The sequence below is a fragment of the Antechinus flavipes genome, chromosome 2 (genome assembly GCF_016432865.1).
Source record: "Antechinus flavipes isolate AdamAnt ecotype Samford, QLD, Australia chromosome 2, AdamAnt_v2, whole genome shotgun sequence".
Classification (NCBI taxonomy): Eukaryota; Metazoa; Chordata; class Mammalia; order Dasyuromorphia; family Dasyuridae; genus Antechinus; species Antechinus flavipes.
In genome coordinates, this window is record NC_067399.1 from 427,671,059 (window position 1) to 427,697,581 (window position 26,523).

The 26,523-nt window shown below is 33.4% G+C and overlaps 2 protein-coding genes across 2 annotated transcripts in view; both read left to right on the forward strand.

Moving 5' to 3' along the window:
- On the forward strand, positions 1-26,310 carry C2H5orf47 (chromosome 2 C5orf47 homolog). The gene is made up of 5 exons (XM_051978928.1): positions 1-334; positions 10,161-10,234; positions 19,110-19,209; positions 21,963-22,008; positions 26,039-26,310. Exons 1-5 carry the CDS (start codon positions 1-3, stop codon positions 26,055-26,057), a joined length of 573 nt encoding a protein of 190 aa, XP_051834888.1. The 3' UTR covers positions 26,058-26,310.
- NSG2 (neuronal vesicle trafficking associated 2) overlaps positions 1-26,523 on the forward strand; it is a 228,334-nt gene that overhangs the window by 79,923 nt on the left and 121,888 nt on the right. The window lies entirely within an intron of this gene.

Here is a 26,523-nt window from a genome sequence, read left to right on the forward strand (position 1 = left end):
ATGGCGTCGACCTCGCCTTGTGGGAGGAGGCCGCGGCCTATACCGCGCTATGTTTATATGACCTGCTTTGGTTCCCACCCTTGCAGGAGCACAGTGCTCTATAGGGGTCGGGGCTCGTGGAGGCTGCAGAGGCACGAGGCCGGGGGCGGGGACAGGGAGGCAAAGGCAGCCGGGGGTCCCTCGGGCAGCCCTGAGCTCGCCTCACAGAAGACCGTATCATCTCAGGTGTCGAGCCCGGGAACCCTGGTGCCGAGAGCCCGACAGCTGCCGCGATTGCCAGGCCAGGCCAGGGGCAGTCAACGCCGGAAGACCCCAAGACCTGAAGCCGGGTCAGGTGGGAAATAACTTTGGGGTTGACTTTGGCCTGGCCCGGGGTGGGGCTGTGCTGTGGGAGAGATGGGGAGGCTGGGGAAGGACTTAGGCCGAGTTCCCAGCCCCTCAGCCATATCGCCCCGGAAGTGTAGAGAGCCAAGGTGATAAGGCGGAAGGGCTCACCACCTAAGAATGGTGCTGCCCGACCTGTTCAGTCGTTGTTTCTGAACCCTGGTCAATTTTGCAGAGTCTCAGTTTACTTATCTTTAAAATGGGCATGCACTGGGAAGTGGGGGAGGGGGCCTGCAGCATTTAAGATTAAGCCATATAGTTTGTTAATCCTTGAATTCCTCATTCTGAGAACTCTAAATCTGTTTAGTGACCTATTATGTCAGTTTTTGGTTGGATTAACTTAATTGCATTTGATCATAAAGTGTTCTAAAAGGATGATTTTTCTATTATAGTTCAAACATTCTTTGATATTATTTTTAAAAAATTAAATGGTCATGGAGTGCAGAGCCTTTGGAGCTTTGAGACATAGAAAGTGTAGCTAAAACATATCTCTTTCTTCCTGGATTTGGAGAATAACGATAATAACGCACAATGTTAAATGCTACAAAGCAAATTGTCCTGTGATGACTTTTGAAGAGGAAGACGATATTAAAGGGCCTGGATTCAAATCCTCTAACCTTTTTTGCAAGGCACTCTACCCCTCTTGACTTTAGTTTCTTCATTTGTAAAAGAGAGTTGGACTAAGTGACCTAAGTATTCCCTAAAGACCTCTCAATCTGATGTTATGACCTGGGAGAACAAGTTCTTGTTACTGGGATAGTGAGGGGGGGAGTAAAACATTTGAGGTCTTTAAAATGTTTTTTTTTTTTCCTTAACAATTTAAACTTAATTTTATTTTTTAATTTTTTTCCAATTATGTCTTTATTTTTTTCCCCCCATACTACTTGCTCCCCTCAATGGGAAGAAGAAAAAGAAAAAAATGATTAGTTTTTATATTGCTCAGAGCCTAGGTCTTTTAAAATTATTTTTTTCTATTGTTATTTTTTGTGTATAAATTATTCTGGTTCCATTTGCTTTGCTTTGCATCATTTTGTAGGAGTCTCTTCCAGATTTCTTTAAAACTGGGGTAGAGCCCACATGCAGCAAAGAGTCCAGGACATTGCCTAAGCTGAATCCAGTTTTCCTTTGGAACAATCTAAATAGATTCTGGAGTGACAGAACCCACAGAAAGATGGAGTGAAATAATTTTCCAGTTTAAGATAATTTGGAAGGGATATAAGAAAAGGTCTCAAGTGGGTACGCAGCCCAGTGCAAGTGCAGTGCAGACAATCTGTTTGGAGGCTCTTAGCCACAGCACAGATCAAATAAGCAACTGAGGGCTCTTGAGCTGCTGGCTCAGCAGGACATCCATGAGGCCTCCAGCCCTAGTGCAGAAGACAAATTATAGCTCCGAACCCAAGAATTTTAGGAAGGTTAGATATGATAGATCTTTGGAGAAAGTTGAATGGAAATAGTAAAGAATATACCTTTTTCTCAGCAACATAGTGTGCCTACATAAAAATTGATTCTATGTTAGCATGAAAAGCTCACTCACAAATGCAGAAAGACAGATATTAAATGCATCCAATTCAGATCATGATGTAATAAAAATGTATGAAATAAAAGATCATGGAAAAATAGGCCAAAATTAATTGGAAACTAAATAATCTAATCCTAAAAAATGAGGGGGCAAACAACAAATCATATGAACAATAATTTCATCCAAGAGAATGACAATGAGACAATATACTAAAAGTTATGAGATGCAGCCAAAACAGTTGTTAGGGGAAATTTTATATCTCTAAATGCTTTTGTGGATAAAATAGGGAAAGAGGAGATCAATGAATTGGGAATGTAAATAAAAAGGCTAGGAAAAGAATAAATTAAAAACCCTTAATTAACTACCAAGGGAAAAATTCTGAAAATCAGAAGAGAGGGTAGCAAAATTGAAAGTAAGAAAACTATTGAATTAAAAAAATTGAGTAGGGTTTTTGAAAAACTCAACAAAATAAATAAGCTTTTGTTTAATTTGATTAGAAAAATTAAAGAAAACCAAATTACCAGTGTCAAAAATGAAAGGGATGAACTTACCACTGATGAAAAGAAAATTAAAGCAAGAATTAGGAGCTTTTTTCCCCAATTGCATGTCAGTAAATCTGACAGTCTGATTGAAATAGATGAATATTTATAAAAAATCCAAATTGCCCAGGTTAACAGAAGAGGAAACAAAATACTCAACCCCATTTTAGAAAAGGAAATTGAACAAACCATTAACGAACTCTCTTAAGAAAAAAACTCAAGGACCAGATGATTTACAAGTGAATTCTTCAAAACATTTAAAAAACAATTAATTCCAATACTCCATATTGGAAAAATAGGCAAAGAAGGAGTCCTACTAAATTACTTTTATGACATAAATATGGTGCTAATACATAAACCAGGAAGAGCCAAAACAGAAAGAATGAATATTTATGAGAAAATTTTGAATCATTTATATTGGGAAAGAGATTATAGCATTCTGTCACCAGAATAATATACTATAACCAGGTAGGATTCATACCAGGAATACAGGCCTGGTTCAGTATCGGGAAAGCTTATCAGCACAATTAACCATATCATTAACAAAACTAACAGAAATCATGTAATTATCTGGATAGATGCAGAAAAAGCTTTTGGTAAAATATAGCACCCACTAGAGAACATAAGAACAAATGAAAGTTTTTCTTACAATGATAAGCAGCATCTATTTAAAACCATAAGCAAGCATAATATGTTATGAGGATAAGCTAGAAGCATTCTCAGTAAGATTAGTGAAACAAGGATACCCATTATCGCCACTGTTATTCAATATTGTATTAGAAATATGAGCTGTAGTAACAAGAAGAAAAAGAAACTGAAGGAATTAAAATAGGCTTGAGGGAACAAAAATATCACTTTATGCAGACAACATGATGGTGCATTTAGAGAGAATCAACTAAAAAAAACGACTTGAAACAGTAAACCTTAGCAAAGTTGTGGGATATAAAATAAACCTACATAAATCATCAGAATTTCCATGTGTTGCCAACAAGGTTCAATAGCAAGAGAGAAAAATTCTATTTAAAATAGCTGTCAACAACAAAATATTTTGGAATTTACCTGCCAAAACAAACCCAAATGCAATATGGACACAGTTACAAAATTTTTTTTATACAAATAAAGTCAGATCTAAACAACTGAAAAAATGTCAGTTGCTCACAGGTAGACTGGAATGTTATGATAAAAATAACAATTCTACATTAATTACTCTACTTATTCAGTGACATATCAATCAAATTGCCAAAAACTTATTTTACAGAGCTACAAAAATAATAAAGAAATTTAATCTGAAAGAACAAAAGTCAAAAGGTCAAGAATATCAAAGGAATTAATTTTTAAAAAATGCAAAAAAAGGTGGTCTACCAGTACCAGACCTAAAACTATTATAAAGCAGCAAACATCAAAACCACCTGGTGCTGGCTAGGAAAAACAATAGTGGATCAGTAGATTAAGTTAAATACATATGGACATCATAATCCCAAAGACTCAAATTTCTGGGATAAAAACTCTATTTGACAAAAATTGCTGGGAAAACTGGAAAATAGTATGGCAGAAACTAAGCATAGAACAATATCTTATACCCTATACCAAGATAGATTAAAAAGGGTTTACAATTTAGACATAAAGGGTGAGTATAAGCAAATTAGTAAGCCAAGGCATAGTTTAACTCTTAGAATTTAAAGGGAGGAATTTATGGCTAAAGAATAACTAGAGGCATTATGAAATGCAAAAAAAAAAAATTTTTGCTTGCATTAAATTAAAAAGTCTTTTACAGATAAAACCAATTCAGCCAAGATTAAAAGAGAAGGAGAAAGCTGGGAAGTATTTTTAATATTGCCAGTGTTTTTGATAAAGGCCTCATTCCTCAAATATATAAAGAACTAAGTCAAGTTTATAAGACTGTAAGTTTTTCCCCAATTGAAAAATGGAATGAATAGAATTTTCAGATGAATAAATTGAAGTCTTCTATAATCAGATGAAAAAATGCTCTAAGTCACTATTGATTCTTACCACTTTACAACTATCAGGTTGGCTAAGATGACAGAAGTAATAATAAATATTGGAGGGGATGTGGGAAAATTGGGTTATTAATGTGTTGCTTAGAGTTGTGAAGTGATTTAGCTGTTTTGGAGAGCAATTTAGAACTATGTTTAAAGGACTAAACATACATACCCTTTAATCTAGCAGTGTCATTGCTAGGTTTTTTTCCTAAAGAGATCATAAAAAGAGGGAAAAGGATCCATATTGGCAAAAATATCTGTAGCAGCTCTATTTGTAGTATCCAGGAATTGGAAGTTGAATGAATTGCCATCAATTGGGGATTGGCTGAATGAGTTGTGGGACTTGGTTGCCAAGGAATAAGAAATGATGCATAGACTGATTTCAGAAAAGCTTGGAAAGACTTACATGAACTGAAGTGAGCAGAACCAGGAGAACATTGTAACAGCAAGATTGTATGATGGTTAACTTTGATAGACTTAGCCCTTCTTACCACTACAGTGATTTAAGACAATTCCAATAGACTTTGGATGGAAAATGTCATCCACATCCAGAGAAGGAATTATGGAGACTAAATGTGGATTGAAGCATACATGGCCCCTTCATTATTTCTTACAATTTAAGTTTTCTGTCACATTCATATGTCATAATTTATTAGGACATCTCCCAATTAATGGATATCTCTATAATTTCTAGTCCTTTGTCATCAAAGAAGAGCTGATATTCATATTTTTGTGGATATATGTACTTTTTCTCTCCTATGTCTATGCATTGAGGAGTATAGACTCAGCCAAAGGGTTTGTACAATTTGCCTGCCTTTTTGCATGTAATTCTAAATTGTTTTCAATAATGGCTGGGAAATAGCTTTCCTCCCATCTCTTACAATTTCTCTACATTCCCCTTTTCTTTTTTTTGGACAACTTTGTTGGTCAGATGGTATGATGTATGTCTTAGTTGCTGTAATTTGCATTTCTCTAGTGATTTGGAGCATTTTTTCATCTGCTTTGTGATTACTTGGATTTCTTTTATGAAAACTTCCTATACATATCTTTTGACTTTTTAATCAATTTGGAGAATAGTTTGAATCAATTCCTTATTTGGGAATGTTTTATTTAATACTTATTTACTGAAATTATTTTAGAAAGACTTATTAAAGAAAATTGGTCAAAAGATTGTTTTCCTTCAATTACCTGCTTCTTATAACTTTAGCTGCAGTGGTTTTGTTTGTATAAAAATCTTTGAATTGTATGCAATAAAAATTGTCTATTTTACCTCTGTGATCCTTTTTATCCTCTGGGTCATATAGGCTTCCCCTCTCCACACACACACCTCACACACAAATGTAATTTCTTCCTTGCTCCAGTTATGTATCTATATCTTGGCACGTGATGTCACATTTCTTCTGTACCTAATTTCTACTACTCTGCTTTCCAGTTTGCCCCTTTCAGACTTTTTTCATAAGTTTTTTCTTTTTTCAGACTTTTTTCATAAGTTTTTTCTTTCTTCATCTCCTTCATCTCGTATTTGTGAAGTTGATATTCTGAATGTAAACATACTTTTAAATTTAGTCTTATTTGATTCAGTTTAAAATTCTAGCTTTTGGATATGAATTCTATAATTCAACATATTAGTTATCCCTCTTTGTTTCATATCATTTGCATATTTGGTACGTGTACGAAATATTCCTTTAAGTCAAAATAAAATGTTGAACTATATAGAATTAAGAATAATGCTTAGATTAGATTAGAAGGCTCTAACTTCAAATCAGTTTTTAACTTGGAGTCCATGAACTTAAAAAAACAGGAACAACAAAACAACCTGATAAATATTGAAATATCTTCCCTGAGTAATCTTGTGTATTTTCTTTTCTATACTGAAAAACATGTCCTGAAAAGAGGTCAATGACACTTTGTTTTGCTTTTTTGGGATGTAAGGCTTTACTTTATTGTCATGGGGTCCATAACATTAAAAAGTTTAAGAACTCTGCCTCTGAATTGACATTGATTTGTTAACGACCAGTTTTTGCATCTTGTCATTCAACTAGTTCTGAATCTATATCTTATTCTTCCAGAATGACTGTTCTTGATTAAGTCATTCTGCCTGTTAAGTCTTCACTGCTTTCTCTTTTTCATGCTTATATAAACCATCACTTTAAAAAAAAGTCTAAGTGATGTTCCATGGCATTCATATGCCATAAATTATTCATTCTCCAGTAGATGGACATCGGCTCAGTTTCCGGTTTCTTGCCACTGCAGGGGGAACTGCCATGAACATATTTGCACATCTGGGTCCCTTCCTGTCCTTTAAGATCTCTTTAGGAACTCTGAGATACCACTACACACTTGTCAAATTGGCTAGAATGACAGGGAAAGATAATGCGGAATGTTGGAGGGGATGTGGGAAAACTGGGATACTGATACATTGTTAGTGGAATTGTGAATACATCCAACCATTCTGGAGAGCATTTTGGAACTATGCTCAAAAAGCTATCAAACTGTGCATACCCTTTGATGCAGCAGTTTATAACTGGGCTTATATCCCAAGGAGATTTTGAAAAAGGGAAGGGGACCTGTATGTGCGGGAATGTTCGTGGCAGCCCTCTTTGTGGTGGCCAGAGGCTGGGGACTGAGTGGATGCCCATCAGTTGGAGAATGGCATGCCCATCAGTTGGAGAATGGCTGAATGAATTGTGGTGTATAAATGTTATGGAATGTTGTTGTTCTGTGGGAGGTTACCGGCAGGATGTTTTCGGGGGGCGGGGGGAGGGCGGCTGGGGAGACTTGCATGGACTGATACTGAATGAAATGAGTAGGACCAGAAGATCATTATTTATTTCAACAACAATACTGTATGATGATCGCTTCTGATGGACATGGCCTACTTCAACAATGAGATGAACCAAATCAACTCCAATAGAGCAATAATGAACTGAACCAGCTACACTCAGGGAAAGAACTCTGGGAGATGAGTATGAACTATTACATAGAATTCCCAATCCGTCTATTTTTATCTGCTTGCATTTTTGATTTCCTTCACAGGCTAATTGTACGCTATTTCAAAGTCTGACTCTTTTTATACAGCAAAATAAATGTTTGGACATGTATGCATATTTGTATTTAACTTATACTTTAACATGTTTAGCATGTATTGGTCAGCCTGTCATTTGGGGGAAGAGGTGGGAGGAAGGAGTGAAAAAGTTGCAACAAAAGGATTTGCAAATACTGAAAAATTACCTGTGCATATATTTGTAAATAAAAAGCTATTTAAAAAAAGAATATAAAAAAATAAAGATATCTTTCCCACAAAAAAAGTCTAATATATTTTTAACCTGTTAATATTTTGGATTATTTGCCATCTAAGGGAAAGGATGGTAGGAAGGGGGGGAATTGGAACACAAGGTTTTGCAAGGGTCAGTGTTGAAAAGTCATCCATGCATATATTTTGAAAATAAAAAGCTTTAATAAAAAAGAGAGGAAAAGGAAAAAAAAGACAAAAAATGTCTAGTAGAATTTTATTAATAATAGAAATTCAGTGACCTGTAGTTTACAGATTGCACACTCCATTTCCCATCTTTTTTCAAAATGAAAACATCTTTTCTCTGGTCTTTTAATATTTTGCCCATTTTCCATGATTTTTCAAATATAACTTGTGGTGAGTGCATAGGAACCACACATACCAGTTTGTCCCTCCCCCCAATATCCTTGTGTATAGTCCTTCCCCCCAATATCCTTGCATATAGTCACTCCAGTGATTTGAACTCATTTTCTTGTATTTCTTCACTTATCTTGGGTTTCTAACCTTTGCTAATAATTTTTGTTTTTCCCTTCCTAGTTCAAATCCTCCTTGGAAGAGAAAATAAAAGTTAAAATTGCCTTAAGTACATCATCCTTGTTGTCTTCCCTTGTCTTCCTCTCAGTCCTAAAAAGTGAAACTATCCTTTCTTTGATCGTCCCTTAGACCCGCAAAGAGTAAAATCAACCAGGCAATCCAGGCAAAAAACAAAATACATTGTTAGCATTCATCACCCATATGCATTTGCCCTGTTTTATCATGTCCTTTGACTCTTCTGCATTTTAGTTTCCCCGTCAGTTTTGTCATTCTTGAATCTTTTCTATATGTCTTTAAAATGTGTTTGTTAATGTTTTCCTTATACTTTCACTTATGTCTCTGTAGCAACTTTTTTCCTCCTCATTGAGATTGTTTTTTTTTGCTCAAAACCATATAACACTAGAAGATATATATATATATATATATATATATATATATATATATAGCCATCAATCAAGAGAGCTGAAACTCCAGAGATTATCTCGTCCAAAAGTATCTAATGTGTCGCCTATTATCACTAGAACCAGTTTCAAACTAATTGGAAATATTTATTTAGCATAATAAAAATACAGTCAAATATAGGTAACATATAATTTTCTAAGTTAATGTGGTCTTTAGGGATCCTAATCTAAAATTTAATGGCCCCTATTGCTATTGGAGTAACATCACTAATCTAGTCCAACCTTATGGTTTGCACATGAATAAAGTTATTAGAAAAGTTATATGAATTTCGCCATAGGACTTAGACTTGCGATTTAGCCTTAAATTTATCTTCAAAGATAAGGAGACTGAAGTTCAGATAATGAGATTTATTTCATGAGGGTCATCCATATTACTATGGGCAAAAACAAAATAGTATGAAGAATCAGGAAACTTTACTGACACTTTTGTTACAAGGTAGAAATTTTGCTTTGCTACTCTTCTCCTAGGGATCATGAACTTTATGAGACTTGTCTTAAAACTTTGTAAATCTCTCAACAATTTGGCACAGCAGCATGATAAAAATGTGGAAATATGTATACAAAAATTGCACATATTTAACATATTGGATTGCTTGCTATCTAAGGGAGGGGTTGGGGGGAAGAGTTGGAGTACAGTTTTTGTAGGAGTAAATATTGAGGGCTATCTTTGCATGTATTTTGAAAATATGTTATTAAAAAATCAACTTGGCACTGTGCTCTGCACATGTTCAAAAGATATTTGTTGAATTATTTGTTGAATTAAGTACATTTTTCCTCAACTCTTGCCTCAGTTTAAAAAATTTTTTTAAACAATTTTTTATTATGAACTTAATCATCAACAAGCCAAACAATCTACCAAAAAAGGATTGTATATGAAACTAAACTCATGAAGTTTGTTTTCAAAGAGTGTATATCAAATTTAACAAGGACTGGCCTCAGTTTTTATATTAAAAATAGGGAAATTGCCAAAGATAAAGCCTTTTTTAAGAACCCTTTGAATATTTGTCTTAGTTTTCTTATATCTAAAATGAAGAGGTTTATTAGATAATCTTTATTTTGTTTTTTTGTTTTTTGTTTTTTAAATAAATTTTTATTGACAGAACCCCTGCCAGAGTAATTTTTTACAACATTATCCCTTGCACTCTATTAGATAATCTTTAAGGATTTATTTCTAAAATTTGTGATTCTATTATTAGAAGATGCTTAGATACTAGAGACAGATATTTTGCCTGTTGTTTTTAGCAATGCAATCCTTTCATGTCTAAGCATAGAAACATAGTGCAAAGAAAATTCCTATATGCATCATAGCAGGCATCTGTATAGTTTCTATTCCTTCAAATATAGACATTTCTAAATTAAGTGATTGATTTAAGTTATATGACAACTTTGTTTTCTAATTTTTTCTATTACCTTTTAAACATTTTTTGTTAGACAATGTCAATGATGCAGTTGAATTTTACATGCCTTTGAATGAAGCTGCTAAAATCACAAAGAAGAAGAAAAAGGTAAGATATAGAGATGGAAGCCACTGGCTAATTGAGTATTGTCCTAGGGTCAGATGCCCAAAGGTGCCAATATGAGAGAAAAAAAATTGGAAATTTTTTTTTTGAGATTAAAAAAAAAAACAACTACTTGACTAGGAAATTAGTTTGTTTTTTGTTTTTTTTTTTGGTGGAAATAGTCATTTACTTAATAATCAGAAGGTGGGGAGGGAGTTGAAAGGCAATGTTAGGTTTGTGTGACTCAAATTTGTGAAAAGGAATAAAGAATAAAGAATATAAATAATTAAGAAAAATGGAACAGTTAATTGATGTGATTCAAGAAAAGAACTATATATTTCACAGAAAAAAGTTACTTTTTCTGGGCTTTTGTCAGAAGTGTTTGTTATATATTTTTGGTGAGAATAATGTAATTAATTTGATACCTTACTTTTTTATTTTTCCCCACTTAATGCTATTTCATTTTTTCCAATTACATGTAAATATAGGTTTCTTTTTTAATTTTTTATTTGAAAAAACAGTAGGAACAAAAAGGAAAACAGAAAAGAAATACAAAATAAAATAAAGCAAAATAAAAGAAAACATTGTTATGTGCCCAGCAGAACAGAGAGTATTCAAACTATATAACAATAAATTACCACATCAAGGAAGTACATATTAGTAGAAGACATTATATTCATTCATGAATACAATTTTTCTTTATTTTCTTGTAAATTGTTCTTTGGTTCTCTGTTGCTCACCTTATCTACTTTACTCTTTTTTCTTCCTTTTCATCCTCCCCACCACTCTTAAGCAAGCTACATTTAAGAAAAGATATATTAGGGGCAGTTAGATGGCTCAGTGGATAGAGAACTGGCCCTAAAGTCAGGAGGACCAGTTTAAATCCAGCCCAGACACTTAATAGTTACTAGCTGTGTGACCCTGGACACGTCACACCCCCAGTTGCCTCAGAAAAAAAAAGAAGAAAAGGAAAGATATATTTATGTATACATATATGGATATATAGATACATACACACACTCACCCCACATTCATATATATCTTTCCTATCCTTGCTGCCTCTTTAATTAAATTATATTCCATAATTTGGCTTGCTACTGCTTAACCTCCCCCCACCCAAGGATCCCTCTCTTGTATTTTTCCTTCACCCTTTGCTTTCCCATCAGATCAGTCAATCCTACCCCAGTTATTTCTTTATAGATTTTGATACCTTCATAGTGTTTATGTATATATATATATATATATATATATATAGTGTTATCTATCAAATCCATTCTCCATGTGAGTAGGTTTTTGGAAATATGAGCCCTCCTCCCCCCTCTAATGCTTTGTGTCTTTTCTTCCTCTGCACCTAATTGTATAATATTATGTTATTTTTACCTTAATTCTGCCAATCTTTCTTTTGAGCTACTCTATTACCCTATTGATGTGATTCTTATATGGAGTCTTACATATATATATATATATATATATATATATATATATATATATATATATATATATATATATATATATATATATATATACACACACATATATGTATTCCACATATATAAAAACCAAATAATTTTTCCATGTTTAAATAATTTGTCCATGTTGAGTTTCTTAAAATTGATCTTTCATATTGACTTTATATGTTAAATTTTCTGTTGAGTTTGGGCTTGATTGATAGAAAGTTTTAAAAATCTGCAAATTCGTTGAATGTCCATTTTTTCTCATTCAGGATTATAGACGATTTTGCTGGATATATTTTTGGACCCAGGCCTAGTTCTTTTGATTGTGGACAGACTGTGGTCTTTTATTATAGCTTCTGATAAGTCTTGTACTATTCTAATTGTACCTCCAGCATATTTGAATTGTTTTTTTCTTGTTTCTTGCAAAATTTTCTCTTTGAACTGGGTTTTTTGAAATTTGGCAATAATATTCCTGTATGTTTTCTATCCAGGATCTCTTGATTGGTGGATTTTTTTCTATTTCTATTTTCCTCTAATGTTCTATTACTCCAGGATAATTTTCTTGGATTTTTTTCTACGTTATTGTGTCAAAGTCACAACTTTCTGGTAGTCCAATTATTCTTTTATTTTCTTTCCTTGATCTGCTCTCCAGATCTGTCATTTTTCTTATAAGATGTTTTACAGTCTGTTCTATTTTCTCATTCTTTATAATCTGTTTTGTTATTTCTTGGTCTCTCAGAGCTTTACTGGCTTCCCCGTGCCCAATTCTAATTTTCAAAGCATTATTTTCCTTTTCTAATTGGTTAACTTTTTTCATAAGCTTCTTTTTTTTTTTTTTTGATAGTTTTAATTTTTTCTTTCTTTTTTTCTCAATGTCTCTCATTTGATTTTTGAATTGTTTTGAGTTCTCCTATAAATTCTCTCTGGAAGTACAGCTGTTTCATTATTATTCTTTGAAGTAGAAGCTATTTTTTTTTTCACTAAAATGTTCTCAGAAGATGAATCCTGGTCTTCCCTGTTCCCATAATATGTTTCAGCGGTAGGGTTCTTTTTTCTTTGCTGTTTCATTTTTTAAAAAAAAAAGATATTAGTAGCGTTAACACCTCTAATCATGGGTTGGGGGGGATGGTGCCTCAAGCTTCCCTTCAGCTTTTCCCTTTGACCCCACACCAAGAGATCCACTTTCTTGCCAGTGCCCACCGATATTAGTGCTCCTGCCCTGCTGTTTTTGCATTTACCAGGTGCTGGTTCCTTCTTGCTCAGGGATATGTCTCAGCAGCTAAGCTGGGCCCAGCATTCCCACTAAGTTGAGGTTCACTTAGTCTTCCTGGACTCAAACTCCAACTCCACAAACAGTCTAGGAAGTGCAAGTCTCTGTGGTTCCTGCTGAGGCTTCAATCACACCCAGTCAGCCCAAGAGGTCCCCACTTGATATTTTTGCAGAGCTAACATGAAGGTATTTGCAGTTCACACAGGTCAATCCCCAGCTTAGGACTTTTCTTCAGATCTTCTCAGGTTGTATCTGGAGGACCCCATTTCTGCCCCAAGTCGTCTTGATTTTTCAGGAATCTTATGTTAGAAATTTGTTCTATTTGAAAGGGAAATTGGGAGAGTTTGAAATTTACCAACTTACTCCACCATCTTCTAGAATTCTGTCCTGTAAAGATAGTTTTCAACAGTCTTTTTTATAGAATTTTGAGTTCCAACTTTTTTTCTCTCTTCCTCTTTCATCTTCTTCCTCCCCAAGGCAGCAAGCAATATAATATAAATTTTACATATACAATCATGTTAAGCACATTTCCATATTAGTCAGGTTGTGAAAGAAGAATTAGAACAAAAAGGAAAATCCATGAGAAAGAAAAAAAGTGAAAATATTATACTTTGATCTGCCTTTAGACTCCATAGTTCTCTCTCTGGATGGGGATAGTACTTTCCATTATGAGTCAAAAAGGATGCATCTTGCTGTGATATTCTTGGTATCATTAAGTCCTGAATGCATACCCCATTTCCCAGGGATAGAAAAATTCTGGAGTTGGAAATCATTAGAACTTTGTTCTAATTTTATGGTTTTATGGAATGGAATCTTATAGTTGTCAGGGACCTCTGAGGGCATCTAATCTATCTTATACTGAATCAGAAATGCCCATACACAATTTCAAGGAAGTAGACAATCTAGTCTTTGCTTTAATACTATAGTTGGATATGGAGAGTTAGACAAGAATTTCTGAGAAATTCCCATTCTAATTTTTCACAGCTGCACGTGATTAAGAGTGATTAATATTCCTTTACATTTTCTATTCTTTGTGCTAAATATTCTCCTTCATTTAATTCTTGTATAAATCAACAAGCATTTGTCAGATACCTACTATGTGCCAGCTTACATTCTATTGGAAAATGCAAAATGTATGTATTATGCACACATACATGTAGATATATGTACACATGTATACACATATGTACACAAGGCAATTTTTGAGGATAGTGACATCAGTTGAAGCTGAGGGGATTATGTAAAGGCTTCTTGTAAAAGGCAGCAAACCTTTTGCTCCAGGGTCTTTCAGTCTCTTGACAGGGACTTCATAATCCCCTGCCATGCTTTACAGAATCTATCTAGCTGTCCTCATTTAAATCTCCAGAAGTGTGTAGTCTAGTAGTTATCAGGTTTGACTTAGAAAGTTCTCTATCCTGAGAAAACAGTGGAACTTTATTTTTAATGTGAGACCAACAGATAGATGCCAAGATACTCCTAAAATACTTCTGTTGGCAAATAACATTGCTGATTTCATCAAGCCTAGAACAATTGTAGAAGCTCCTAAATAAGATCCATAATCATGCAAAAGAGTTCTGCCAAATATAGTAAAAACCAAATGGCTCAAGATTACCTATTATTATTAGATTGTGATATGCAATTGGATAGACAAACAGTAGAATCTGTCTGTCAAAGCATATGACTTAGACATTGCATATAGATAGTGATCTGGCCTGAAATTTGAACAATGACAGGAGATTGGGCTAGATTTTCTTTGGGAAATTATATAGTTCTTTTAATAGCTCCAAATTTCTCCCTAAAACAAAGGCTTATCTTTTTGACACTAGTATTTTTTTAATTGACATGTTTCAGCATCAGAAATTACTAAATTCATCAAAGAATACCTAAAGAGCTGTGATGGAAATGCAAGGCAATGGAGAAGAAACAGCCAAGTATTATAGCTGAGGAATTGTGTAAAGGAAACATGTAAATTATGTAATTAAAGAAATGTATGACAAAAAATTGTCAGATGACTATGTTACAATAAGCAAGTATAATCACATGCTTACATTGATACTAGATCTATTTTCAAGAGGTCCAGAGAAGAGCTTGTATCATTTTGGATGGATGATTTAAGATGAACTTTGAGAAAGATATGAAGAGGAGTCAAATGCTGTGGGCAAGCATATATGGATTGAGATCTGTATCAATGGAGGAAATAACCACAACAATAAGATGGATTGCAGTATCAATGTAGCCAAAAAAAAAGTGTACTAGATGAAGTCTTCTGAAGAGTAACAACTACTGTTGCATTTTTTGATTCAAGTAAATTTTTATTTGAAAGTTATTATTTTTGGATACAACCATCTACATGAACCTTTCTTTGAGAACTGAATTCTATGAAATGTCAATAGGTCAAATAAAAAGTTATCTAATATGATAAAAAAGAAAACTATTGAATTACTCCTAGGGTTTTTCTTTGTGCTAGACCATGATAATACATCTGTAACTGAGATATTTAAAAAACCAAAAGCAACCCCAACAAACTAGAGCTTTTCTAAAAGCATAGAATCTTAAGAGTTGTAAGGGATTTCAGAAGCCATTTAGAGCAACCTGTAATTGAATTAAAAATTCTTTTGACAGCATATGTAAGAAATGGTTAACTGGATTTACTTGAAGACTTCTAGTGAGGGTCCCATACTCCATGAGATAGCTCATTCAATTTTGAATAATTCCAGCTATTAGGAAGTTTTCCTTTATATGAACCTAAATTATTCTATGCTCACCTTATCCTTTGCTTCTGATTTTGTTCTTCTAATGTCATCTAATACAAACATGCTATTTTAACAGATGAAAGAGGTAAAGTGATTTGCCCATAAGCAAATAACTAGTAATTTGAAAAGGTGGGATTTGCACCAAATTCTGCCTCTTAATCCATGCTCTTTCCACTATGTCATGAATTCATTCAGATTTACAGTTTATGCCCTTTGATAGTGATGTGTGAAAAAAAAAATCCGTATTTAAACAGATCCACTCTACTACAGTCAAAGAAATATTAAGTCATAGCAAATTAAGTATGTTTCCATACATAGTTTTTCAAAAGAAACCTCACCTAGGATTGGTAAAGATTTATTTTGAAAAAAAATTTTTTTGAGGGAATGATGTCCAATCTGGATATGAGTTATAAAAGACTCAGTGCAACACTGGAGAAAAACTCAAGGGAGATATCAAGTCTGTGTTTCAATAATGAATGAAAATCCAAAGTAATATTTTGAGGAACGTGCATCGTGATTGAATTATTCATTAAGAATAAATTTCTTTGGGTCTTCAAGAATTACTGCGATTGAAGAATTCATCATCTTGAAAAAGGAGTTTCTCAGTTAAACTGGACTGGTCCTTTGATAACATATATTTAGATTGTCTGCCTGCACCAGAAATCTTGCCAACATGGTGAGACATGACGGATCTAAATATTTTCTATTGGTGTGGCATTTGAAAACCTAAAGTCACCCTTCATTCTTCTCAAGACAAGAACTCAACAACTCAACAAGAACTGTTGTATTCATGGAAATAGTGAGTGCATCATGCAATAGGAATTTTTATTGTTGTTCAACGTATGACTTTTGGTGACCATGTATGGGGTTTTCTTGGCAAAGATACTAGAGTGGTTTCCATTTTCTTCTCCAGTAGATCCAAGCAAACAGAAGTTAAGTGATTTACCTAAAGTCATGTAGCTAGTGAGACTCTGAATTTGGATTTGAACTTGAGTTTTCATGACTCAAGTCCAGTCTTCTATCCATTGAGTCACCTTGTTGTATCAGTAATAGGAAGATACTGTATTTAATTGTATGAATTATCTAGACCTTTGGAGGGCAAGTATTTGTAGACTCTATAAATCTTGGGGAGGAAAATCTTTAGTGATCTGAAGTAGGTATGAAATCTTTTTTCAAGTCACTATTGTGAAATCTTTTTAATGAAGTATGTGTTCTTATAATTATTCCTATTCTGTACATAACTTGCTTTGTATATATTTATTTAAATAATGTCTCTGCTATTAGATTGTAAGCTCCTTGAAGGTAGGGAGAGCCTTTGAAGAAGAAAAGTGTAATATTAATTTCAACAGATGTTGAAAATGATGCCAGTATTACATTGGCGAATATATCTTTTAATATTGAATTTTCTGGTTTTATGTATTAAAAAAAATTATCTGTGTCTGTAAGCAGACCAAAAAAGAATGAACTTCTTAGAAAAAAAAAAGAAATTGAAGTAATTAGAGTAGGTAATAAAGAAATAAAATTATCATTCTTTGCAGTTGATATGATAGTATATTTAGAGAATTCTTAGGGAATCAACTAAAAAGCTCCTAAAAACACTTAACAATTTTTTCCAATTTTCAGGATATAAAATAAATCCACATAAATCATCAGCATTTCTATGTGTTACCAACAAAGCCCAGAAAGAAGAGATAGAGAAATCCCATTTAATATAACTGTAGATATTTTAAAATATTTTGAAGTCTACCTGCCAAGACAAAGCCAGGAACTATATGAACATAATTACAAATACTTTTCACACAAAATTAGATCTAAACAAGTGGAAGACTATCAAATTTTCATTGATAGGCTGAAGTTATAGAACAAAAATGATAATTCTACCTAGATTTATCTACTTATTCGGTGACATGTCAGTCAAACTGACAAGAAACTTTAAAACTAGAAGAAAATAATAAAGAATTCATCTAGAAGAACAAAAGAATTTCAAGAGAATTAATGGGAAAAAAAATGCAAAGGAAAGTGGCCTAGCTTTACTAGACCTAAAACTGTATTTATAAAGTGATGGTTATCAAAACCATTTGGTACTTACTAAGAAATAGAATAGTGGATCATGAAATAGATTAGACTCACAAAACACAATAGTCAGTGACTATAGTAAATTTAGTGTCTGATAAAACTCTGAGATTACAAGTTCTAGGATAAGTACTTGCTATTTGACCAAAAGTTCTGTGAAAACTGAAAAATAGTATGTCAGAAACTAGGCATTGACCAACATCTAACACCCTATGCCAAGATAAGGTTGAAAATGGGTTTATGATTTAGACATAAAGGGTGATGTTATAAGTAAAGTAGGAGAACTAGGGATAGTCTACCTCTTTGGTCTGTGGAGAAGGGAGGAATTTATGGCTAAAGAAGAACTAGAGGACATTCTTTGATGTACCAGGGTCTCTAATGGGCCTGTACTCCAAAAAATCATAAAAAGATGGAAAAGGACCCACATGTGCAAAAATGTTTGTAGCAGCCCTTTTTATAGTGGCAAGGAACTGGAAATTGACTAAATGATCCCCAGATGGAGAATGGCTAAATAAATTATTGTATATGAATGTAATGGAATATTATTGTTCTATAAGAGATGACAAGCTCCCTAATTTCAGAATTGATGCTGAGTGAAGTAAGCAGAGCCAGGAGAACTTTGAAAACAGTAACAACAAGATTATATGATTATCAGCTGTGATGGGCTTGGTTCTTTTTAACAGTGCAAATATTGAAGGCAATTCCAGTAAATATGGGATGGAAAATCTGTGTTCAGAGGGAGAAATATAGAGAATGAATGTGGATTGAAGCATAATATTTTCATTTTGTTGTTGTTGTTGTTATCATCTGATTGCTTATTTTTCTTTTTTGTCTTATGATTTTTTCTTTTTATCTGAGTTTTCTTGTACAACATGACAGTGTTTAAAAGAATTGAACATATTTAACCTGAAAATAGAGTGAACTTTTTTAAAGATTCTCAATAAGTTGACATTACTTTAAAAAAAAAGTTTTATTTTTCAAAATATACACAAAGATAGTTTTTAGTATTCATCCTTGTAAAACCTTGTGTTCCAAATTTTTCTCCCTCCCTTCTTCCTTACTCCTCCCCTAGATAGCTAGTAGTCCAATATATGTCAAACATGTGCAATTCTAAACATATTTCTACATTCGTCATGTTGCACAAGAAAAATCAGATCAAAAGAGGAAAAAAAATGAGGAAGAAAAAACAAGAAGCAAACAATAACAAAAAAGGTGAAAATACTATGCTTTAATCCATATTCAGTCTCCATAATAATCTCTGAATGTAGATGGCTCTTTCCAGCATAAGTCTATCTTCAAGTTGATAGTTCTTATGAAATTTATCTTTTTAGCCTGCAGTGTGGGACAGTGTTTACAAGGTGATTTCCAAGATGCTGAGTGAAAATGAAAAAATCAGAGACAGAATGAACTTCAAACAGGATTGTGCTGAAAGTAAGTAATACTTTATTTGAGATTGAGAAACTTCTATTATAGGTTTTGGTCACAAAATAAAGGTGCTTGTTCATCAGCAGCTCCCATAATTATCATGTTCAGAGTGCAGCATCACAAATTTCTGTTTCTTGTAATCATTACTCTTTTTAATTAGAACTCCCTTTACTATATTTTTAAGTCATATTTAACCCTGGTGGGTGTGGAAAAGGATATGTATGAGTGAGATAGGGTTTTGAGTACAAAGGTATTCATTCTGCTTAAAGAATAGCAGGAAAATGAAACAGACTGATTTATTGAGGTGTAAATATTTCAAAATACTGTATTTTTCACTTAAATTGATGAAGTAAAATATCCTGTTACCTTTGTGAGCTTTTTTAAGTCACTTAATTTTTCTGGTCCCCATTTTTCTTATATATAAAATGAAGGGATTAGATTAGATGGACCTTCAGTGTCCCTTTAAATCTACAATTCCATATTCCTTCCTTTAAAGATACAGTACAGACAAGCCCTTTAATGATAGCTTTCACATAACTATTTCCAATAATTTAAGTGTACATTTTATTGTTGTTATTGAAGTTATTATAATTTAGAGATGTTAATGTAGGAATACTTTCAGAAATAAATATACTACATTTTAAAAACTGTAAAAATCCTGGGTCTACAATAGTTGGTGGAATTGGGCAAGAGGGGAGACAAATTTCACTGGTAAATATTTTGATTTTATTGATTCTATTTTTTCCTAAGGGGAAAATCTAAACCCTAATGGCTTTGTTTAAGCAACATATGTAAGCACAGAAGTATATATGTGTATTGTAGTTCCAGTAGGCTCAGGAATACTGTCTTTTGGGTAGCTGGTAAGGGTCTATCATATGTTGATTCTTATCATAAAATGGTTGTTTAACAACATTTTAATTTTTAAGTAATAAACTATTAGGAACTCATTACTGTTTGCCTCAATTTGTTCTTAGTGATACTGTTCATAAAAGCCACTAGTGTGAACATATATAACTTTTATGATCTAATTTTAAATTGGAATGACATAGAAATTGATCTTACTTTCCTTCATTTCTCTTTAAAAATAAGAGGAAGAAAAATAAGAATTACTGAAAATATAAGGGGAGAAGTTGTGAGGCCATCCAGAGGCATCCAGTATGATTCAAACAGTATAGGAAAGCCCAGATCAGGGCTTTTTAAACTTTTTCCAAACTTTTTCACCTGAGAAATTTTTATCATGGTATGTATGTATACAAATAAAACATTTACTCATATAAAAATCATAATTTCACAAACCCCACATTCAGTTACAAGACTTTATATATGGAGCTACAATCTACAATTTAAAAAGTTGGGGCCTAGATCATGAATGCTGGAAAGAAGTCTGATATTTAGGTGCTGAGGAATCCAAAAGAAAGGACGAGGTCTCTGATCTTGATATGGTATCTGGATTTTGTATGCAGAACATTTTGTATTTCAGAAGAAATTGGGCAAATGAAAAAAAGTCTCATTTTGACAGGTGGGGAACAGAGATAGAGACATGCACCAGAAATGAATTGAGAGTGAACTAATAATATGTGTCTTTGGGTTTATATTCATATATTTTATTATAAATGGTTTGGTAGGTTTGAGAGCAGGGGTGTTATTTTTGCCATTGCTTGATGATGAATGAATGAATAAAGCATTTAAGTGTTTAATATGTGCAAAGAACTATGTCAAGCACTGGGGATACAGGCTGAAAAGCAAGAGTTCTCCTCTTAAGACACTCACTTTTTGATAGGGGAGACAACATGAAAGGAAGGTTTCAGGTGTAGGTCAGATGGAAAACTTCCATGGTACATTGAGTGTAATAGCAAAGCAGAGATCAATGTCTCTTGAATGTTTCCATTGTTTTTCTTTATATTTCCATTGAGAAGATTATATCAGTTTCTGATGCTAAGCCATTTGATACTGCCTCTGAGTTGGTAGTGAAAACTTTGTTTTCTTCAGTAGTTGTGACTATAACACCAAGTGCTGAGTCCCAGGATGATGACGAAAGACACTGGGCTAGAAGTATTTCTGTTTCCAAAGCTCTTGGCCTCAGGGTTCTGGGCTGTTTCCATTAGGGCCTAAGAGTAAATAGTGGTCAAATTTCACTTCCCTGGCCCATGCCTCTGCTTCAGCTAGGCTGGCTTAGTTTTCCTATGTGTTTTATGATTGGTGGGGATGACTGACCTTCTTCTCCTTGAGAATTACTTTTTTGGATGATGATCTTGAGGTTTAGACTGCAAGCAGGACTACCCCTCTTAGGGATCCTTTACCCATCTGTCTGGCTGTGATGGTTGGACAATTGTTGCTGGTAGTGATGAGGAAGGTAGATTGCTTCTTTATAGTAATTTCTTCTCTTAATGATGACTAGGAATACTGAGCTAGAAGCAAATATAGTAGTCTGGGTGGGGGTAGGAAAAAAGCACTTAAATTAGAATCAAATTTTGGAGGACTCAGGATCATCCATATTTCTATAAGCTTTTGCAAAAAGACATTCATTGAATAAAGACAAAAATGACTTGGTGATTTCTAAAAACTTAAAAAATTCTCATCATTAAATATTTTGTGTGACTATCCTAAAGTGATTTATAAAACATGCCAACATGTATATTAAGGTAACAAATACTAAAGGATAAAAATTTATGAATGCTTTTAAAGTCTATTCCTAGGAAAATTGTAATTTTAGAGAAGGTGATATTTTCCTTATTTTTTTTTTTTTTTATTCATCTGAGGTGGGGATCTGGCCCAGAGTACAGAGAAGTCTTCTCATCTCTGTGGGTGAGTAGCAGAGTAAATTATAACCTGCAAGTTAAAATATAGATGGGTTTAATTTTCTGCTCTCTTTTATTGCCAGATTTCTGTAACCTGGGATTTGCATCTGTTGCTTGCTTTTATTTCTTGAATTAAATATTCATTAAAAGTCTATTTTGTGTAAGTCATCATGCTAGGTGTTGGGTGAAATACAAAGTTGAATAAATGATAAAGCATTTATTAAGTGTTTATTGTGTATCAGGTAGTGAACTTAGTATGGAAGCCAGAAAGTGGGAATATAAGGATAGGATACATGTATTATATAAAATTATTTCTTTGGAAATAATCAGAAACTGATACAGATGCTTGCTTCTGGACCAAATAAGGCAAAAGTTTACCCATTAAGTCCCACTGTCCCAGGGCAGAATTTGAGGGTTTGGTAGGAGGGATTTGGCATTTGGGAAACATGGACAGCTTATCAGGATTGTGTTCTCTGTTGTTGAGTTTGAATGCTTGCCATTTCAACTTGAAAAAGTTTGCTCTAGTACCTTATTTTGCTAGGTATTCTTCATAATCTTCTTAAGTCGATTCAGATAGAAGCAATTCAGTTTCCTGTCATGGTGCTGATAGATTATTCAATAGATTGTATAATGATATCAGCACAGTGATCTAGACCCATAGTTTGATACTCAGTCTAATAACTCTTTATTTTCCATACTTTTCTTTGTTCTCAATTGTTAGGCTCAAATTAGCACAAACAGCAGACAATCAATTTGTACTTTATTGTATCTCAGCATCCAAGACTGCTCAAGTAATGGGAGGAGGCTCTCAGAGATGGGAGACACAAACAAAACTTCCAGGGTAGTTCTTGAAATGAACCAAAGCAAACTAGGGATTGTGAAAAAAAAAACTAAGTGAGGGGATGCATTCTCCAGATTGGGGGTGGAGGTGTGGGGAGAGGAGTAACATCAGAAAGTCATGGAGGCAAGATGTGGAATGCTGAATATAAGGAACAAAAGACCAGTTTATTAGTGCATAGTGTACATAGTAGGGAGTAATGTTTAATAAGATAGGAAAATAAAGTTGGAGCCACGTTGTAAGGATGCTAAATATATTTTTTAAATGTTCCTATAAGTTATAGGAATTTATTGATTAGAGAAATGATGTATGTGGCAGACCTATGCATTAGGAAAATTAGTGTGATAGCTTTATGAAAGATGAATTGGAGGGGAAATGCTAATACCTAGCATTTATATGTTGCTTTAATATTTACAAACTATTTTATGAATATTTTCTCATTTTATTTTTACATCACTTCGAGGTAGTAAGTGCTATTATTATCCTTATGTTAGAGATAAGGAAAATAAAGGAGGGAGAAAAAAAGCCCAAAACTACTAAGGACTCCCAAATATCTTGAACATAAACAGATAAAAACAGGAGGAGAGAGAGGCTTCAGATCTAGTAAAGAAAGAGGTTCAGGCATCTGGGAATAAATACTTTAAAAAAGATATTGTAGAAATTCAGGAAAACATGAAACTACAGCACATTGTTTTTTGGTGGCTTAAAATAGAAATGAGAAGTATGAGAGCAAAATTGATGTCCTATACAATCAAAAATAAACACAATAGAAAATCTTGAATCTTCAATAGCAAATAACACCAAAGGGGGAAAAAAAAACAAAACTAGATTTGGGAATGCAAATATATAGATAGAAAAGACAATCCAAAGGAAGAGAAAAAAAAAAAAAAACCACTGCAAGAATTATAGTCAAGTTGACCTAAGAAGGGAAGAGTTGAAACCCTCAGGGGTAACTAGCACTTGGAAAAATGGAAAAGCATGGATCCAGGGAGGAGATTTCTAGTTGAATCTAGCAAAAGTACTCTACTATGGGGCAGTGCTCTTTCTGACATCTGCAATAATTGGCATTGTTCTGAAAGTGAGGTACAGTAGAAAAAGAGAATCTGCCAGGTAAAGCAAAAGATGTAACAGTCTTTTGAGGGTAGAGCCTGGAATGGATACCTTGGAAGATTTAATTGTATGAAAAATACATAGAAAATGAGATTGGATAATTATAGGGGTCATGAATCAGAGAATGAACATCTAGAAAGAGAAGACAAATTATGAATGAAAGAATTCCTTTTTCTAAATAAGTAAGAGGACCCCCCCTTTCCAGCTCCAACAAATAATGAAGTTATAGGGAAAATAGATAAATTGGGAACATCTTCCCATACATAAAACTTACAGCTGTTTTTTAAAAAAAAGTAATAAAATTAGTAAACCCTTAGCTAATCTGATTAAAAAGAAAAGGGCAAGAAATCAAATTAATAAAATACCAAATGATCAAGGTGAAATCATAGCAAAACAAGAAGTAAAATGAATAATCAGAACATATCATGCGTAGTTATATGCTAACAGCACTGAGAACACAAACAAAAATAGAGGAATATCTTTAAAAATATAGAATACCGAAACTAGCATAAGACAAGATCAAGATCTTAACCCAATCTCAAAAAAGAAGTAGATGTAAAGGACTTTCCATGTTGGTGGGGGTAGGGGAGTAGTGGAACAAAAAAAAATTTTGGAGCTGGTGAATTCATGGAAAATTCTATCAAACTTTTAAAGAATAATTAGTACTCATATTCTCAAAAATCAATAAAGAACCCTATGAGAATATTCTTATGAGGCAAATATAGTCATGCACAATATCTAAATCAGGGAAAAATAGAACACAGAAAGGAAATTATAGATTAATATCATTAATGAATATTGACTCAAATTTTTTATAATAGCTTTTTATTTTTCCAAATACATGCAAAGATAGTTTATAACATTCATCTTTCCAAAACCTTGTGTTCCAAATATTTCTCACTTCCTCTACCATTCAGTAGAGGTTAAACATATACAATTCTTCTAAACATATTTCTATCTTTATTATGCTGTGCAAGATAAATCAGTTCAAAAGGGAAAATATGAGAAAGAAAAAAAAAAAACAACAAGAAGGAAATAACAACAACAAAGGTGAAAATACTATCCTTTGATCCACGTTCAGTTTCCATAGTTCTCTTTCTGGATGTGGAAGGCTCTTTCCATCACAAGTCTGTAGGAATTGCCTTGGATCACCTCATTGTTGAAAAAAGCCAACTCTATCACAGTTGATCACACAATTTTTTTGTAACTATGTACAGTGTTCTCTCAGTATAAAGATTAGCTAGCAAAGAATTTTCTATTAAGCATTAATGTGTGGTTTCATCAGAATGGTCATTCCTTCCAGTCATCAAATCATAGCTCTTTCACACCTCTTGAAGACCATATATTCTATTGCTGTGCTTGCAAAAATTCATACTATAGTGGCTGTCCTAGTGATAATGACACCTCTCCCTCCTGCCCTGCTCTCCATAATGTATTTGGGATGTGATACCTGGCATCTTTCATCTTAGGACCAACAAATGTTCTAAGTCCTTTTAATTAGGTCAGTGTGGCAATAATTATGATCAGGGTTTATTGAGTAATCATGCTACCACACTATGATGAAGCATTAGAGAAAAACTTAATGATACCCTGACTGTTAATGTGCTGTCACTATATTTGTTTTATAATAAATATAATGCTGATTGCTGCTTCCAAATATGGTCTTTCATGAGGGCATAATAATTAGGTTTGTGTTTATTCACATCCTGATAAGTAATGACAATAATTGAGCTGTCTTAAAATTAAGACTGGTTATTAGAAAGCCTAATCTAGATTTTTGAGTATTTTTTAGAAAGCTATGAAGAAGTGTGTACCTACAAAAAGCAAAAAGTTCTTAGAAGTGTTTGTTTGCTTTATTGTGCCTTGGGAACACTTGCTTGATGGATCTAGGCATTTATCATGGAGTACATAAACAAGTTGATTGATAATAGTTTACTTTCTTAATAATGCCTCATACCTGATGTGAAATGGTTCAGTAATTACCCTTCATGTTGGTTGATTTGTTATATATGTTCTGGGTGCATGAGGGGGAAATTTCCTTGAAAATGGAGAAAGTTAGATGAAATTCTTTCTTTTTTGCATTATTTAGGAAACTCATCATGGAATAATTGAGAAACAATCAAAATGGAAGAACAATATTAATGGATGGATACTGGCAACATCATTTACATTTCATGGAATGCTTTGGTTTTGTTTCTTGACATTTGGTATGGATAATTAGTTTACCTAGCTCCTTAATGCCTGATAACTTTAGTTTTATTACATTTTGTTGTCAGTAGGAGTCATTCTTGTAAATCTATTTAAATTCAAAGAATAATATATTTCCCTTGTATAATTACATTAAAAAATGAGCTGTAAATATTGTTTTGTGGATTTGTCTAAGGTATCATTTAAATTCCCAAAGTATATTTTCAAAAACATGAGAGTTTAATGAGTTTGAGTTGTCCCAAAGCTATAGGGACTTTGAAATCATATTTTACATATTTGCAGTATAGTGTGTCCATATGAACTTAATGCTGCTCTTATCCTTTGCAAGACAGACTTGAGATAGATCAAAGAGGATATGTTTGGAAA